At 39.5% G+C, this 18,689-nt stretch overlaps 1 protein-coding gene across 7 annotated transcripts in view; it reads left to right on the forward strand.

Annotated features, from left to right (window-relative positions):
- FILIP1 (filamin A interacting protein 1) overlaps positions 1 to 18,689 on the forward strand; it is a 264,825-nt gene that overhangs the window by 187,257 nt on the left and 58,879 nt on the right. For 6 of the 7 annotated variants that reach the window (XM_055255790.2, XM_055255809.2, XM_063629786.1 and 3 more), the window contains 2 exons: positions 5,828 to 6,001; positions 15,035 to 15,213. In XM_055255790.2, the coding sequence (XP_055111765.2) occupies positions 5,828 to 6,001; positions 15,035 to 15,213 (353 nt within the window). Of the gene's footprint in view, positions 1 to 3,904; positions 3,927 to 5,827; positions 6,002 to 15,034; positions 15,214 to 18,689 lie in introns of those variants that run through there. The other variant, XM_063629804.1, reaches the window with a different exon arrangement.

Here is an 18,689-nt window from a genome sequence, read left to right on the forward strand (position 1 = left end):
GTTTATTACTCCAGTCTCATATTGCACCATCCCATGCAGTTAAATCTGTTTGGCCTTTGTATACAGTCTTGCCTGGGCCTAGAGTACTCTCACCTTACCTCTTCTTTCTGTGGCTCAAGTATTCATTATGAGATTTCAGGTCCTTAATCCAGGAAGCCTCTCTGTTAACTCAGATTCAAGTCAAGTGTTCTTCTAGATGACGTCTTTAGCCCCAAGTATTTCCTCCACCTAAGGCATACAATGTCATATTGTAAACACCTCTCAATTGTTTGTTTATATCTCTCCAGACTTGAATTCCCGAGGATGCAGTTATTTCTCCAATACTGAATACAATGCATTGCACAAAGTAAATGTGTGCAAATATTTATTGAAGGAGTGATTGGATTCAGCCCTATTTTGAAACTATGCTACTCCTGCTTTCCCAGCAAAGCACAGACTCACTCGATTGACTTTATACGATGAATCTCACACTCACCTGTGGGCCCTAGGCCTCACAGAGCAGCTCTTTGCTGCCCCCACATGTTTTGAATCAGCTTCTTATCCAGCCAGCTGAGAAACCCCTTGTTACACCTGGTGCAGTTTCAGTTGTGGGGTATTTCTGGAACATCCTTGTTCTTGGCCTCCCTACACCTCCACTGGCACAAAGAACTATGTCTGATGGAAGAGAATGGTGTGACAGCTGTGTCTGTTTCTCTACTCTAATCTCATATTTGTTCTCTGTCATCAGGAGTAAATAAATTGAACATAGAGTCGTCTTCAAAGCATTCTTCTCTGGGTCATTTTACACGTATTTAAATATAGTGGTCTATTTTGCAGCTTCCCCACATCCTAGGATTTCAACAACTTGTTTTGGATAAATTTCTATGTGAAAATATTAATGCTCAAGAACAGAAGCTTTCTTACATTTTGAACTTTATTCTTTTATAGAAAAATTAGCAAATTTCTCAAAAATGGAGATGTAAAGTTGTTTTATCCCCAAAATACAGGATCTTTTTTTTTAACATAAATTGAATCATTTGTTTGACATAGTAAAATAAATTTGTGATCACATAGTCATCTTCATTAACACATTGATTAAATAGATACCATAATATTACTGATTTACTATTTTATTATTATCTCTATCATTCTTTTGAGACAGAGTCTCCCTCTGTTGCCGAGGCTAGAGTGCAGTTGCGCAATCTCGGCTCACTGTGACTCATCGTGACCTCTGCCTCCTGGGTTCAAGCAATTCTCCTGCCTCAGCCTCCCAAGTAGATGGGACTACAGGCACATGCCACAACGCCTGGCTAATTTTTGTATTTTTGGTAGAGATAGGGTTTCACTATGTTGGCCAGGCTGGTCTTGAACTCCTGACTTCATGATCCACCTGCCTCAGCCTCCCAAAGTGCTGGGATTACAGGTGTGAGCCACCACACCCAGCCTCTTTCTATGATTATTACTATACAATTAGAGAGCCTTTGGTAAGTTTATAGTGAATAGTGTGGTTGTAAATAAAGGCACTATATTATATCACCATAGCCTCTTTTTCTTCAGTAATTAGTATCTAGGATAATTAAACTAAGATGAAATATATAGTATATGTAGCATATCACAATTAATACAGTTCAAGCAAAAGTGTATTTCGGGGGGAGGAAAGGAATAGGTGTTTGATATCAGTTGGAACACAAGAAGCTGTCTTCTAAGAGAATTAGGAAGTTTGGGGTCAAGATGATCAATACCAATAATATTTGCATATTTTTAAACTGAATAGCTTAAATGATTAAACTAAGATAGATACCTGCTTACAGTTTTAAAAGTACTTTATTTGCATTATCTTGTTAGAGCCTAACACAGTCCCTATAATGTATAGGGGTTGTGTCCCTACTTTACAGACAAGGTAACAGTCAGGGAGATTAAATAACTTTTGGAGAGACTGCTCTGATTTTGAAATTCCTTTTTGAAAAAAATATTCCTAAGAGTAGATTGTGAAATATCTAGACAGTTTTAACAATATCAGTTTTACATGTTATATTTGGTTAGGGAAAAATATATCTTATAAAATTCGTTTTCTACCCATGTAGCAAAAAGTTATTTAATCATGGAGACCTAACAGAAACCATAGTAAATCATTACCATTGTCTCAGCATCTACTTTATGCCAAGTTTTATGTTAGGCATCTTATATATTTACATCTGATTTTAAACTAACAGCAAGTATATTAGAAAGTTATTATGATCCAACTTCATAAATGATAAATTAGGTCAAAGCAATGTTAGCAGCTTACACAAATCATACAGCTTAGCTGAGATTGGAAACTATTTCTGAGTCTCTTCAAAGCTGGACACATTCTACTATATCGTGATATAAATTTTATTTCTGTATTTTAATTAAAATTCATATTTGCTTGATAGCTTTAAGATTTATTTAATTTTTTTTTATGCTCAAGCCATGTAAACTTGTGCAAACCAGCAGTACAACTGATGCTCTCAAGATTACTTGATACAGTTTACATTTGAGAGCCACTTGCTGATTACCTTTATCCATAACTAAGGACAAACACTTTTTCAGAATGTCATTGTGGAAAGACCATATGGAAATAGTTCTGCTGTGATTCCTTCAGCTGTCTAGTTAGAATATGACTAAATCATAATAAATATTAGGTGGGAAAACCTATAATTCTTATACTACCCTGTTTTCAGTACACTTACCCAGCTCAGTGGCTGTTTTACCTCTGGCTTTACTGGTGTGTTTGAAATAATTCTGAAAGAAATCAAGACAATGCCAAAAAGAGGGCATAGAATAATCCTTGAGCAATTTTTGTTTTACACCCTTCTTTATGTTAAATCCTAGAGATACTGTGCATAGGACTGTCTATAGCCAGAATGAAAGTGGCTTTCTCAGCATTGGGTGCATAAAAAAGACAGAACTTTCTATGAAATTATTTGCCTTTGTTTTATTTATGGGGAATAAGGAATGATGAAGTATTTCTTTTTTCTTTATGAAAGTACTACTTTGTTTCTCTTTGTAAAACTAGTTACATATTTACTGTAGAAAATTTAGAAAATACATACCTGTATAAACAAAAAAAAGAGGTTAAAAACAGTCCTTAGGCCGGGTGCAGTGGCTCACGCCTGTAATCCCAGCACTTTGGGAGGCCGAGGCGGGCAGATCACCTGAGATCAGGAGTTCGAGACCAGCCTGGCCAACATGGCAAAACCCTGTCTCTACTAAAAATACAAAAATTAGCCAGGCAAGGCGGCATGTGCCTGTAGTCCCAGCTACTCAGGAGGCTGAGGCAGGAGAATCGCTTGAACCCAGGAGATGGAGGTTGCAGTGAGCCAAGATCACGGCACTGCACTCCAGCCTGGGTGACAGACTGAGACTCTGTCTCAAAAACAAAAACAAAAACAAAAACCAGAAAAACAAAACAAACAAACAAAAAAACCAGCCCTTAATATTACTACCCTGTCTTCTAAGCCCTTTTCTTTTAGTCTTTCGGAAATTTTGTAATCAGTATCTCAATTTATAGTACAAACAGCAGTACATTCTTTTTAATTTTTTATATTAAAATTTTTTATTTATTTATTTTTTCAAAGGACAGTACATTCTATGTCTGCTCTATAAGACTTCACATTTCCCATGTTAGAAAAATGAACTTTAGAAAATGGCCTTTACTTCATCTGATTTAAAGATGAGAAAGAGACAATAGTTTGTTATCAAGAACTTCCAGCTTGCCAACCTTCTATCATTGCCATTTTTTCACTTTAAATGTGATTCTAAATTTTCCTTACCTGACATTACATAAGTCACTAAATTCACAGTATGCTGTTTCTTCTTTAAAGACGAGTTTGTCTCTTTCAGATTTGGTCAAAGCAAAAAACTGACTTCGGGTGTGAGGATGACACCTTTTTAAGTTCGGAAAAAGGAAATGCACTTGCACCAAAGTAAGAAAGTTTACTTTGGATGATGCCAAGGATTTGTATTCAATTTAGTTGCTATGTCTCGTAATCTATTAGCGTGGCACAGTACTCTCAACCTTGGAATCACCTGGGAGCCTTAAAAAGTGTTGATGTATAGGTCCTTCTCCAAAAGATTAGAATGTAATTGGTTAGGAATGGCCTGGGCCTTGGGATTTTTTAGAGTTCCTCAAATGACTTCAGCACAGTCAGCATTGTGAATCATTATTTTAGAACATGCTTTATATATTCACCTATGTCAGATGAACATAGGAGCACTTTCTGCCTGAAGACCAATAGCAGTCTACTTAACTTGAGGCTCCTTCTGTACAGATTGGGAGTTATGCCTTGTACAATGGTGCCTGGCAGAGGGGATGAATGGGGCTAAAATACAGCATGCTCTTTACTCACTAGGTAAGCTGCGCTCTGACTCAGGGCTGTGTCTCCTGGATAAAGTGGGCACCTTTTACTGATGAGCACAGTGTACAGGCTAACTTGACCCTGCGTCTGTGCTTATCTTCTTTCAACCTGCATGGAGACACATTGCCTTTCCATTAAACTACTTTCTGACTTCAACATTCTCACCAACATTCTAAACCACTGGGTTCTTCAAAATTCATATTTTCCATTTTTGTCTTAAAGTGAGCATATGTATTTGTGGCAGAGACATTTCAAATCCACAAATTCCAGTTCATTGACATCTCAGTAATGAATTATTCTGTAGCCATATGGAATTAGATTAATTTGGAGACTGAAAAAGCAACAAAAGTGAGAAACCTCGAGAAAGACAAACTTTATAATGGTCGTATCGTGAATACTCATAGTTGACTAGTTAGCTCTCTTCTTTAGAATATCATAATAATGAACCAGGTTTATAATTTCAGTCCCACAGTTAGCATCAATATAGGAGAAAACGCTATTCCATTGTCATAGGCTGAAACTTTGTTCCCAGCCAGCTTTTTCTTTAGTATGAGTTGGAATGAAGTCAGGGCACTTCTTACCCCATCACCATTACTGGAAAAATAGCTCCAAGTGTGTCCCCATATGGAAATACATTCAGCAAATGTCAGCTCCATCATAACTAGAAAGATCATCCCTACTAACCAGTGCAAAACATAAACAGGTGTATTTGCATTATGTGATGGGAACCACAGACAGTATGATATAAAGCCTACAATCATGGTTTTCTTGAAAGCGTCAGCAATACATTGTGCTAAGAAACAAACAAACAAAACTCTGACCTACCGAGCTGACTCATCTAACTGACAGTCTGGATGTTAAAGGGGTGAAATTTCACCTTTATTGTGAATACATTAGATACATTAGAGTTGAAACGGACAGCCAAGCATCATGTGAGTTCTCAACCATGTGTTTCTGTGCAAAATGAATCACCTAATGAGAAACAGGAAATCACCAATAAAGGCTGTTTGTTAATTACACATGAAGTTATAACTAGAATGGAGGCAGCAGGGTTTTATTTTAAACCAGATTTGCATACTACATTGAGAACATCAATAGAAAGCTAGAAGATTTTAGACTGTCATTGATCTCACGTGCACTGAAACAGGTTAAGTATGCCAGGACCAGCCCTGCTTGCCTCCCTCACCCACCCCATCCCGAATTATTGCTACTTAGATAAAGCAATTTTCATGTAGTTAATATTAGCACAAATCCTTTTTTCTGCTTGCCTGCTTCCTAGCAACCTGAAGCAGAGTATCTGCTTGCCAATCTGCTTTTGGTTAAAAAAAAATTAGAGCAGAATACCCAGTGAATTTGCCAATAGCCCTGACAAGATGGGGATGTATTCAATAAGCTCTCTGTTGATTTTTTGAGCCCAGTATGCGATTTACATTGTCAATCGTCTGATCTTGCTGCACTTTCTATTACAGGCCAGAGAAGATGTGATCCATATGCTGAAGACAGAGAAAACCAAGCCTGAGGTTCTGGAGGCTCATTACGGGTCTGCGGAGCCAGAGAAAGTGCTGCGGGTCCTGCACCGAGATGCCATTCTTGCCCAGGAGAAATCCATAGGAGAAGATGTCTATGAGAAACCGATTTCAGAGGTAAAAATATGACACCAACAAGTCCCCTGGATGGGAACCTCAGGGAGATATCTTCACATTCTTCCATTTACATGCTTTAACATTTTCTTTCAAAGGCAAAATTTTGATAATACACTAATACACAATTAAAGTGTAATTAAATAAGTCAAGGATTATAGTGGGTAAGCTTCAATGTTACAATTAAAGTGTAATTAAATAAGTCAAGGATTATAATGGGTAAGCTTCAATGTTAAGAATTGTAGAAGCGTTTCTTTAAACATACCAAAGCCTGAAATATATTTTTCCATGTGGTTCTGATAGTTACATGCTCTTGCAGTATATTATTCTTTTACTTCTCTAAGAAATGATATGTGTAAAAATTTGAAGTACTTACCAGTTTTAACACTGAGCTGTCAGGATTCTTACAAAATAGGTAACCTAAAATTAAATTGATCTTATCACTGATATGGTTATAAAGACACTTTTTTGAATTTTATAAACTCTTTCGTAATGAAAATGGTCTAATGTGAGTGGCTAAAATACAGTGATAGAGGCAAAATCCTAATGAAATGCTTAGGGCAATTCTTTGAGATGAAAGGAATTCTACTAGGGCTATGACTGTTATTATCGATTACTCATAATACCACATTTTAAAAATACTCTCACATTGTAGTAGAAGTTCAAGCCAGATTACGATACCAGTTTTTCACATTGACCCTTCAGACTTTATATAAAAAAAATTTACAGATGTGAAATTAGTGTCATGAATGAAAAAAGAGAACAGAAATTAAAAGTCTGAAACAACTTACTATACATTTAACATGTAATTTATGTCAAGGCTTTGGAGCAGCTCAGATTGATAACTCTCAGAGATAAGATCTGCTTTAGACAGCATTCACAACAGATTAATGGTCCCATAATTTTCAAATTACTGCAGCAAGAATAGACTGGAGCTCTATTCTCATCTTTTCCTAAAGAGTTAAGAGATGATTATAAGATAGGATGCAGTTAACAGGCTGGATCTACTTTCACGTCTGAGACTTACCACTGCTAGCTGTGTATGGCTATAGGCAGATTATGTAAGCTCTTTAAGCCTCAGTCTCCTCATCTGTGGGGTGTGAGGAACCACAGTGTCCACCTCATAGAACTGCTGTGAGGATTTAATAAAGCAATGCCTATAAAACTGTTAACATAGTATCTGGCATATTCTAAGTACTCGGCAAGTATTAGTTATTAGTATTTGCTGGGATTCAAGAATGATAACTGCTCATACCCTTAATTGGTTTGAAACTTCGGGAGATTTGAGGAGTAAAAGACACAGAGGTCAAAAACATGTATTTGTTTAATATGATGATAATAATAACTTGGATTAGAGAACTCAGCTTGGATAAATGGTCTCATTTGGGCTTCTGAATTATTTTCTTCCAAGGCTAGAGCTTGGGATGACACTCCCCACCCTTACCACCAAGGGAGAGGTGGGTCTGCAGAGCATACACACTTACCCAGGATTACTGCCTCCAATCCACTGCATTCTATGGGCTGAACACAGAGAGGGGAGTTTCTGACCCACCTTTAGAAAGTAGGCCTGACCTAAGTATTCCTAACTCAAGGACAGAGGATCAGAACAGAAAACACTCACCCTGTGAGTTGTGCTTCTGGAACTGGCTAAGCTGGGCATATTTCATGGTTCCTTTCTCCTCTTAAGAATCTGAAGAGTCATTTTCCCTTTGGGGAGAAGTGAGTGAGAAGGCAGAGAGAGAGGGCAGAAAATACTTTTCCTGATACTGCCAAAATGAAGTCCATTTTGTGAGAGAAATAGAATGATAGAAGGAGAAAAGATTTCCTTCCACCACTTACACATTTTGGGTCTGTTAACCCTTTTAATTAACAGTCAAGTTCTTGTTACCAAATTCACATCACTGTTCCATTAGCCTCCTGGGATCACGAGCAGGTAGTCTAGCTCTTGTTTCCTAGAAGCAATGTTATACCTTAAGCCAAAAATCACTGCTCATTCTTATTTCCATACCATATTAGGCCCAGCGAGGGTATCCAGTAGAACTCACCAGCGGTTAAGCAATGAACCCAATACAGTGGACCTGTTTCCCTTGCCAAATATCTGGGGAAGAATTAAACAGCAAATATTAAATCTCTCTGCCCTTCTTTGTAAATTAAAGTCTGGAATATCAAAGTTCATAATTCTTAAGTAAAATTCCAAAAACATTGAAGGTTTTCATTTCTTTCCTTCCTAATTTTGTATTCTGCTTAGCCTAAGCCAGTGGGATCTCGATTGTCTGGGTAGAGTTTGTTTTTGTTTTCTCCTTTAGTAAAAAAAAAACCTGGACTCACTGGCATTTTCAAAGTTGTATTAATATATCCTGAAGTCCCTAGAGTCTACTTTTTTCTGAAGAATCTAAAGAATTATTAGGACACATGCAATTATCAGAGTACAACTTCACACTCATAAATTTAAAAAATACAAGAGAGTCTCTAGCACTAAGATACATTTTTCTCAAGCAAAATTATATTCCTTGACCTCAGGACTCAGTGTAAGGAAGGTCCATATTACTCCTAGCAGAGACTGAAGCAGAGATTTTGGGCATGTCTGAGGGAAGGAAGGTAGATAGAGAAAATCTTCAGCCATAGCAGGGTTCTGGTAAGTCTGCTCTTATCAGAGCCTGTTGTCATCAGCAGCTTAATAATTATGGGAAATGGCAAGCTCGAGGTTGGGTGGAGCCTGCCTGCAGGTATCGTCTTTGCCCTCAGTGAGTGGCATTCAGAACATTCCTGTCTTTTTGTAAAGTCTAGGGATTTGCAGTGGTGACCTCTTCAGTGCCTAGGTCTCATTTTAGGTACTCAATTTTCCCACCTGAGTATTTAAGACCTCTTTGATCTTTTTCTTTTTTCAGGCCCTGTTCCCAGGCCTAGGAAGCCCATCGCTTTAGAGGGTCACCCTCCTGACGCCTGTGCAATTTGAGGCCCAGAAGGGATCAGACCTTACTCTTCCTCAGAACTTAGCCTCCCCTCATGTTTGAACTTTCAATCCTTGAGTAACTTGTCTGACTCAAGGCAACAAAAATATTTTCTTCTGCCACAACTTTTTCTGTTGTGAGAGAGGAAGGCTCAGCTGAGTTGTTGCTTAAGGATTTTAGTCATTTCCTTCAAATGCTCCCAGACATTTGTTTTTCTAATATTGCCTTCCATATTCTTCATTATGTGGAGTCCCTCAATGAGAGATCTGAAATCAAGGAATTCCGAGTCTGCCAAGAGTATTCTTTGTTACACCTAAATCTTATCTATTTTCATGTTCTTGAGTTGGATAATCTTCATTAAAGGGCGTTTTTCCATTAACCACACCCATATCAAATAAGTTTTGATGCTGGCCTGCCTAAATCTCCTTTTCTTTGTCTCATCTTTCCTTCAAACACTACATCCCAACATTTCTTGAGTATGTTCACTCAGGGCCCCAGTAATATTGGCAATTTCACTGGGCGCGGTGGCTCATGCCTGTAATCCCAGCACTTTGGGAGGCCGAGGCGGGCAGATCACTTGAGGTCAGGAGTTCGAGACCAGCCTGACCAACATAATGAAACCCCGTCTCTACTAAAAATACAAAACTTAGCCAGGCGTGGTGATGGGTGCCTGTAATTCCAGCTACTCGGGAGGCTGAGGCACGAGAATCGCTTGAACCTGGGAGGCCTCAGCAGTTGTGAGCCGAGATGGCGCCACTGCACTCTGGCCTGGGCGACAGAGTAAGACTCTTTCTCAAAAATAAATAAGGGCTGGGCGTGGTGGCTCATGCCTGTAATTCCAGCACTTTGGGAAGCCGAGGCGGGAGGATCACGAGGTCAGGAGATCGAGACTATCCTGGCTAACACGGTGAAACCCCATCTCTACTAAAAATACAAAAAATTAGCTGGGAGTGGTGGTGCGCGCCTGTGGTCCCAGCTACTCGGGAGGCTGAGGCAGGAGAATGGCGTGAACCTGGGAGGCAGAGGTTGCAGTGAGCCGAGATCGCGCCACTGTGCTCTAGCCTGGGCAACAGAGCGAGACTCCGTCTCAAAAAAATAAATAAAATAAGTAAATAAATAAATAAATATTGGCAATTCCGTCTACAACAGCTGGGACACTGAAATTCACCAAATAATGCTTCAGATATCTTACGCTGATCTTCCCAGATTTCGATTCTTAAATCTGTTCATATTTTATATAACCACTTTGAATAGATGTTGCAGTCTTTAAGGGAATGTCCCCCAGTTGAGCTCATGAAAGACTGTCAGCCCATTTTCAGTGTCCTCCTCAATCCCATCCTGGATCCTAATGCCTTCTTTGTGAGGAAAGTCACACTGCTCTGTCCTCTGGGCTCTCCTGTCTCTATCTTCTCTGGGCACGTATTCTGATTCAACAATGTCTGAAATACCTTCCAGTTTAATATCCCTATTTTTAAGAGTACTTAGATCCATTTCTCCTTTGTGTAAATCTAGTTTGGTCTTTAAGACCTCGTATTTGCTTTTAAGTAGACTTCTCTTTTCCTCAATTCCTTAATACTTCTCCAGTTAGCCCTTTGCAGGTAACAGAGCTAAAAACACTTTCTGAATCATGCCTTTTTATCTAAAACATACTGAAATTTCCCCTCAAGTTATTGTACTTCTCCACTAACTTTATGCATTAGAATAAGACTTCCAGGTACAGTCTTTCCTTAGTAAATTTTTGGCGTTTGGTGTTATGATTATCTCATTCAGTTTTCCTTCCACTTCGTCCAAGTAGAATCTATATTTCCAAAGCAATAGGTGCCCATTCTACTTTCACTAGTCATTTAATAAAACCCATTCCTCTATACTAAGCCACAGCTTGGATCCTGAAAACCAAAAGCCATGTTCATATAGTATCTATGATTAATGAATCTACAAAATCTATAGTTATGGGACATAGTCTTCAGAGTCTCTGGACAAGCCACACAGAGCCAAGAAAATAGGCTACCTCTGTTCTCTCTTAGGAGACTGATGTAGTTCCAAACAAAATAACAAGAAACAGCATCTGGTACAGCTGATCTTTTGCTACCTGTGTTATTCTTACATCCAAAACTTAAAATTGACACCTAAAACCTCACACTAATGTGTGTTATAGCAGAAGAATTTACAGCCTCTACATTCTAAAGTCTGGATCTGCAGCTCTGCCTAAGAAACACACTACATACACCAATGCCTCAGTAACTTATGCATTAAGAGATGAAAAGACTGCTTTCCGGATAATGTAATTACTGTTGTGGTCAAGCTGTGCTAGTGTTGGTGAGGTGAATATTACCCACAAAGACTTCAGCCACCTACTCCAGTGGCTTAGTCCAGAACTGTAGCTATTGCAAACAACCAGTCTCAAAAGCCTGCAATGATAGATGTAAAAAGGCTAAGGCCTACCCTCTGCCTAGGCGGCCCCAGAACACTTGATATTTCCATGTGCTGTTTTTTTTTCTCCAGATGTCCATGTAATGACTATCTCTTTACATTTTCCAGTCAAACATCCGATTAGTAATGCTGCCACCTTCCTCTCCAGAATTCCTTACATGGATTGAGAGATACTGCAGAAGAGTTTGAGCCTTGAGATCACAATGTATCATTGTGTGACAGGCAGAGTAAAAAAGAAGAAATGAAAGGGCTGGGCTGCACACATCCAGTTCCCTATTCCAAACACAACTTTCAAATAAGTCACTTCTCCTTCCTTTGGGAGGAGTTGGGTAGGGCCTGAAGAAACAGGGAAAATACTGATCTTCAAATAGTTTCCAAAAGATGGAGAGTCCTATTTTGTGATAAAGCAGGAAGACTGAAAAACGGGGGAAAGTTGCTTTCTCTACATTTTTGATGATGATGATGTTTCAGCAATGCTTGACACGTTCTCTAAAATATGTTGAAAATCACACTTGTAGAAATTTGGAAAGTTCTTGGGGAGAATATTTTGTAATAGGGAATGGAGCTATTACAATAAGAAAACCTCATGTATAGACTGTTCCTTTAAGACTACAAAAATTGACCGGGCGCGATGGCTCATGCCTGTAATCCCAGCACTTTGGGAGGCAGAGGTGGGTGATCACCTGAAGTCGAGTTCAAGACCAGCCTGGCCAACATGGTGAAACCCCGTCTTTACTAAAAATACAAAAACTAGCTGGGTGTGGTGGCGGGAGCCTGTAATCCCAGCTACTCGGGAGGCTGAGGCAGGAGAATTGCTTGAACCCAGGAGGCAGAGGTTGCAGTGAGCCGAGACTGTGCCATTGTACTCCAGCCTGTGCAACAAGAGCAAAACTTCATCTCAAAAAAAAAAAAAAACAAAGACTACAAAAAATTATTAGAAGATGTAAAAATACAATTAGCAATTCCTGATGATCTCAGATATTATCAGCCACCCATTAACATGGGCTTCTCCACCAGCCTCTATCTGGTCACCTACTCCTAAACAAGGGAAGTGGAGATCAGGGAAGAAGGTAACGTGAGCAGCTCTCTTTTATTTTGGGCCCCAGGAATGATTCACTCACAATGAACATATCATGCAATTATAGAGAGAACTTCAAATCCTCCTTATAACTGAAGGGCAAACAGAAACTAAAGGGGAATAGCTCTGATGCTGAGACCCTGTGGAGTTACCCCGTGGGATTTCAGAAAGTTGGCTGTGAGATTGAGAACTGATTTTAAATATGTCTGTTTCAACTAGAACAGTGGTTCTCAATTGGGGTGGTGGTGGATTTTTCCCTCCAGGGAACATTTGGCAATGTCAGATTGGTTTGATTGTCACACAGGAGGTGGTGCTTACTGGCATCTAGTGGACAGAGGCCAGGGATGCTGCTAAACATCCTCCAGCTCACAGCACCCCGAAATAAAGATGTATCTGGCCTCAGCTAGTGCCAAAGTTGCGGAACACTGAATTAGAATTCAAAGGGGAAAATAGGATCGTGAGTAGGATAGGGAAGTATCAAGATTGTAAGATTTAGTCCAATTTAACAAACACTGAACATCAACTTTGTACCAGGGCCTGTGCTCAGCACCAGGGACTAAAAAGGTGATCAAGGCATGATCTCTTTAAAATCATAGAACCTGGCCAGGCCAGGTGCGGTGGCTCATGCCTGTAATCCCAGCACTTTGGGAGGCCAAGGCAGGCGGATCACCTGAGGTCAGAAGTTTGAGACCAGCCTGGCCAAAATGGTGAAAACTCTTGTCTACTAAAAATACAAAAATTAGCTGGACGTGGTGACTTGTGCCCTGTAATTCCAGCTACTTGGGAGGCTGATGCGGGAGAATCGCTTGAACCCAGGAGGTGGAGGTTGCAGTGAGCTGAGGTCGTGGTCGTGCCACTGCACTCCAGCCTGGGCAACAGAGTGAGACTATGTCTCAAAAAAAAAAAGAAAAATCTTATAACCTGACCAGAGAAAGAGGCACAAAGACCTGGTAATAATATTTACGGGTTTTTTATTCTTTTGTTTTGTTTTCGGTTTTTGAAATGGAGTCTTGCTTTGTTGCCCGGGCTGGAGTGCAGTGGTGTAATCTCAGCTTACTGCAACCTCTGCCTCCCGGGATCAAGTGATTTTTCTACCTCGGCCTCCCAAGTATCTGGGATTACAGGCGTCTGCCAACACGCCTGACTAATTTTTGTATTTTTAGTAGAGACAGGGTTTCACCATGTTGGTCAGGCTGGTATCGAACTCCTAACCTCAAGCAATCCACCTACCTCCGCCTCCCAAAGTGCTGAGATTACGGGCATGAGCCTTTGCGCCTGGCCTCTGTAATAACATTTGGTAAGAACTCTTTTAGAGATATGTACTGTCTACAAGTTCTGAAATCCTCCCTATATTTAGCATCTCTTGAAAAAAAGAGGACTTTGGATCCTACATATACTTTTCCTAGAAATGCATATAGCTGCAAGCTTTAAAAACAGATTGTGATGAAAATTACTTTCCAGGGGAGAAGTCTGGTGCATGTACATGCTGAGATCTTAATTTTTCTATTAGGAAGGGTGTTACCCTCTTTCTGAATATAGAGCTTTGTGCTATCTCATTAAAACCGTGAAAGAGTTGTTTTCCTGCAAGTTTAGGAACCCAAATGACCAATAAACAAATGAAAAAGTGTTTGAACTTTATCAGGTAAGTGAGCATTAAAATCACATTGAGCAAACACTACACACCCACCAAAATTGTTAAAAGATTTTTTTTTTTTTTTTTTTTTTTTGAGATGGAGTCTCCCTCTGTTGCCCAGGCTGGAGTACAGTGGTGAGATCTTGGCTCACTGCAACTTCTGCCTCTAGGGATCAAGCGACTCTCTTGCCTCAGCCTCCCGAGTAGCTGGGATTACAGGCACGTGCCACCACACCCGGCTAATTTTTGTGTTTTTAGTAGAGATAGGGTTTCACCATGTTAGTCAGGCTGGTCTTGAACTCCTGACCTCGTGATCTGCCTGCCTCAGCCTCCCCACGTGCTGGGATTACAGACGTGAGCCACCACACCCAGCTAGAAGTTTTAAAAATACTAAGTTGACAAGGATGTAGAACAATCAAAACTCCTAAACACTGGTTGTAGGAGCGTAAATGGGTACAGCTTCTTTGGAAAATTGCTTAGCATATCTAATAAGCTACATATACACATATCCTATGACCCATATTTCACTCATAGGTATACACCTGACACATATGCTATATGTTCACTAAAGGACATGTATTAGAGTATTCAGAACAGCATTATTTGTAATAGACCCAAGCTGGAAACTACCCAAATGATCATCAACAGTAGAATGGATAAAATTGTGGTATATCCCACCCCCCAAAAAAAGGAAAAAGGTTTAGGAACCATATATAAGTTTACAAAAAAGCCAGAAAGCCAGAAGTTACTGCAGCATTAGTATGGTTGGTTTATATAGCCAATCGGCATAAAGAAACTGATACAATGGGGGAAATGGTGGTGAATACCAGACTCACTGTTCTCGCTTTCAGGTAATAAGTCACTAGACCCATGTCAACAAATTATTTAGAGTCCCATGCAAATGCAATAAAATATTAAGCTCTTTCCCATGTTTGCTTATTCAGCTGGACAGACTTGAGGAAAAACAGAAAGAAACCTACCGGCGCATGCTAGAGCAGCTGTTGCTGGCCGAGAAGTGTCACAGGCGCACTGTATACGAGTTAGAGAATGAGAAGCATAAACACACTGACTACATGAACAAGAGTGACGACTTCACCAACCTGCTGGAGCAGGAGCGGGAGAGGTAATGTGCACACACACCACCAGTCACATCTGGATGCCCATAGCCCTTTCATGTCTGCCCCTCCCTTCAGGGATCAGGCTTTCAGCCAGGGGCACCATGGACAGGTGCCCAGGGTCTAATGCCAATTTTTGAATGGGTGGGTACCATAGAGAATGATACTGAATTTTACCTGAGATTATTATATGAATGTTTTGGGGGTTGCATGTAGGTAGGGCGTCACATTCCCAACAAGGATGTTAAAAGCCATGAAACTGTAAAGCTGGAAAGAAACTCAAGGACTTTATTTTTTTATTTTTTTTTTTTATCATTTATTTCTTTTTATTTTTTATTTATTTTTTATTATACTTTAAGTTCTAGGGTACATGTGCACAACGTGCGGGTTTGTTACATATGTATACACGTGCCATGTTGGTGTGCTGCACCTGTTAACTCGTCATTTACATTAGGTATATCTCCTAATACTATCCCTTCCCCCTCCCCCGACCCCACGACAGGCCCCAGTGTGTGATATTCCCCCACCCTGTGTAAGTTTAATGATTTGCCTTCCTGAAAAGCAGATTTCCACTCCAAAGAGAACAACTAGATTGCTTCAAATAGAAAGCAATTTGTAGAAAGACTTTTCAAATGTAGGTGCTTCATTGATAAGTTTATGATCAATGAAGCACTTACATTTAAATGTAAGCTACATTTAAATATAAACTTTATATTTAAACTTGATCAACGAAGCACCTACATTTAAATGTAAACTACATTTAAATATAAACTCGATCAATGAAGCACCTACATTTGAAAAGTCTTTCTACAAATTGCTTTCTATTTGAAGTAATCTAGTTTTTCTCTTTGGGGTAGAAATCTGCTTTTCAGGAAGACAAATTATTAAACTTAACAATTATAAATGAATCCTATTCATTTTTAATACCAGTGTAGAAAATATTAGTATTTGGCTGTGTATAAATCACTTAATGACTAGAACTACCTGCTGAACTTTCTAAGGGCTGCATAACTTTTAAAACTTGGGGTAAAAAAACAAACCAAACCAACTGAAGACTGACACATTGAGCCTTGATGTTTATTCCTGTAGGTATTTATTTAGTCTTCTAAGACCAGGGATTGCCACCATTGAAGCAGGGACCCCAAATTAAAAAATTTTATAATACTTTCTTCTTTACCATCCGTTTTTTTTTTTTTTTCAGTATCTTTTAAATTATTATCTCCCTTCTCTTCCCTAGGCTGAATGCTTATGTCTGTGAATTCCACAGACTTTGAAACCAGTGATATTGAATCCCCATGGTTTGAGTTACCAAGCATGTCTGCTTTTGTGTTTAGAGCTTGCAAATTGAGAACCACCAGGGAACAGCTTTACCTAGCCCGGCTTTATTATCTATTTAGTTACAAAAAAGAGATCTAGTTTTCCCAGATTAGTGTATATACAAGAAGAAGCTATCACAATTAGACAGTAAATAAAAGCATAAAATAGAACAGGCTTGGCTTAAACATTTTTAAAAAAAATTATTGGTAATGTTTATTTATTATTGGATTTGGTACATCCCTTGTGGAAGGAGAAATGGAAAAGTGAACAATGGCTAAATTGTTGTGTACTATATCCCAGACTTACGGTTTCTTATGTTTGTCTTAAGTTCCTGTTAAGTTGGCCGGGCGCGGTGGCTCAAGCCTGTAATCCCAGCACTTTGGGAGGCCGAGGCGGGCGGATCACGAGATCAGGAGATCGAGACCATCCTGGCTAACACGGTGAAACCCTGTCTCTACTAAAAATACAAAAAATTAGCCGGGCGTGTTGGCGGGCGCCTGTAGTCCCAGCTCCTCGGGAGGCTGAGGCAGGAGAATGGCCTGAACCCGGGAGGCGGAGCTTGCAGTGAGCCGAGATCGCGCCACTGCACTCCAGCCTGGGTGACACAGCAAGACTCCGTCTCAAAAAAAAAAAAAAAAAAAAAAAGTTCCTGTTAAGCTAAGGTTAACTAGCTTCATGTTTGAACACATAGATTAACTGATTCGACATCCTGGAGTAACCAGTGAAAATAAATCCCACCTCCTCAATCTCTGAGAACTTTCCAACCTCAAGCTACAGATACTGCAAACAAGGTTCTAAGGAGAGTATAAATTACATATACAGTCATGTGTCACTTAATGAAGGGGATGCATTCTGAGAAATCCATCATTAGGTGATTTCATCATTGTGTGAACATCATAGAGTACGCTTACACAAACTTAGATGTATAGCCAACTGCACACCTAGGCTATATGGCACAGCCTGTTACTCTTAGGCTACAAACCTGTACAGCATGTTACTCTACTGAATTCTGCAGGCAACTATAACACAATTGTAAGTATTTGTGTATCTAAACATATCAAAGGTAAAGTAAAAATATGGTATTATAATCTTATGGGATACAATGGGGGAAATGGCTGTGAATACCAGACTCACTGTTCTCCCTTTAAGGTAGTAAGTCACTAGACCTATGTCAACAAATTATTCAGAGTCCTATGCAAATGAAACAAAATATTAAGTGTATAATGAATATTAATGGTAATGAATATGAAAGTACTCTGTGGTGGCTGCGTGTGGCTCACACCTGTAATCCCAGCACTTTGGAAGGCCGAGGCAGGCAGATCACCTGGGGTCAGGAGTTCAAGAGCAGCATGGCCAACGTGGTGAAACCTGTCTCTACTAAAAACACAAAAATTAGCCAGGCGTGGTGGTGTGCACCTGTAATCCCAGCTACTCAGCCTGACGCAGGAGAATTGCTTGAACCTGGGAGGCAGAGGTTGCAGTGAGCCAAGATCGCGTCATTGCACTCCAGCCTGGGCAACAAGAGCGAAACTCTGTCTCAAAAAAAAAAAAAGTACTCTCTGAACTATCATGCTGTCTTGTGCTGCCTCAGGCACACCACCATCATATATGCAGTCCCTTGTTGACAGAAGTGTCGTTATGTGGCGCAAGACTATCTACAACAATCATCTGGTTAGGTGTCCTGTGTTGGAATGTGGTCAGGTAAAAAAGTTGCAACTTGATATTGACTTTTTAGAATATCGAAAATCAAATAATTCTAAGAGCACCTGTGTGAATTATTTTTCATTACCTTGTAAATTATTTGATTTAGAACCAGATATCTGTCTTTTCTTTAGCTTCTCACCTAAGCTAAATGCCTGAGGTAGTATAAGTGCACTTACAGAGTCATTGGTTTAATAAAAGTATGTAGACGGAGTGACCATACCTATGCAGGCTGTTTATTTTTCTTTGTTTTTTGTTTTCCGAATTTTTGTGTTCTGTGAGAGTAATTGAAATAATCAGATAGAGAGCATGATAGTTCACAGAGTAGTTTTATATTCAGGATCCACTAAGCCTATGCAGGATGTGTTTATTTACTACCTTCATGTTGGTCAACTCTAGACTAACAATTTTAATCCCCTCTCTCATAGAAGTTGTTTAATTTTATTAAAACAATTACAACAGCCTC

This window comes from Symphalangus syndactylus, chromosome 2 (assembly GCF_028878055.3).
Source record: "Symphalangus syndactylus isolate Jambi chromosome 2, NHGRI_mSymSyn1-v2.1_pri, whole genome shotgun sequence".
Taxonomy (NCBI): domain Eukaryota; kingdom Metazoa; phylum Chordata; class Mammalia; order Primates; family Hylobatidae; genus Symphalangus; species Symphalangus syndactylus.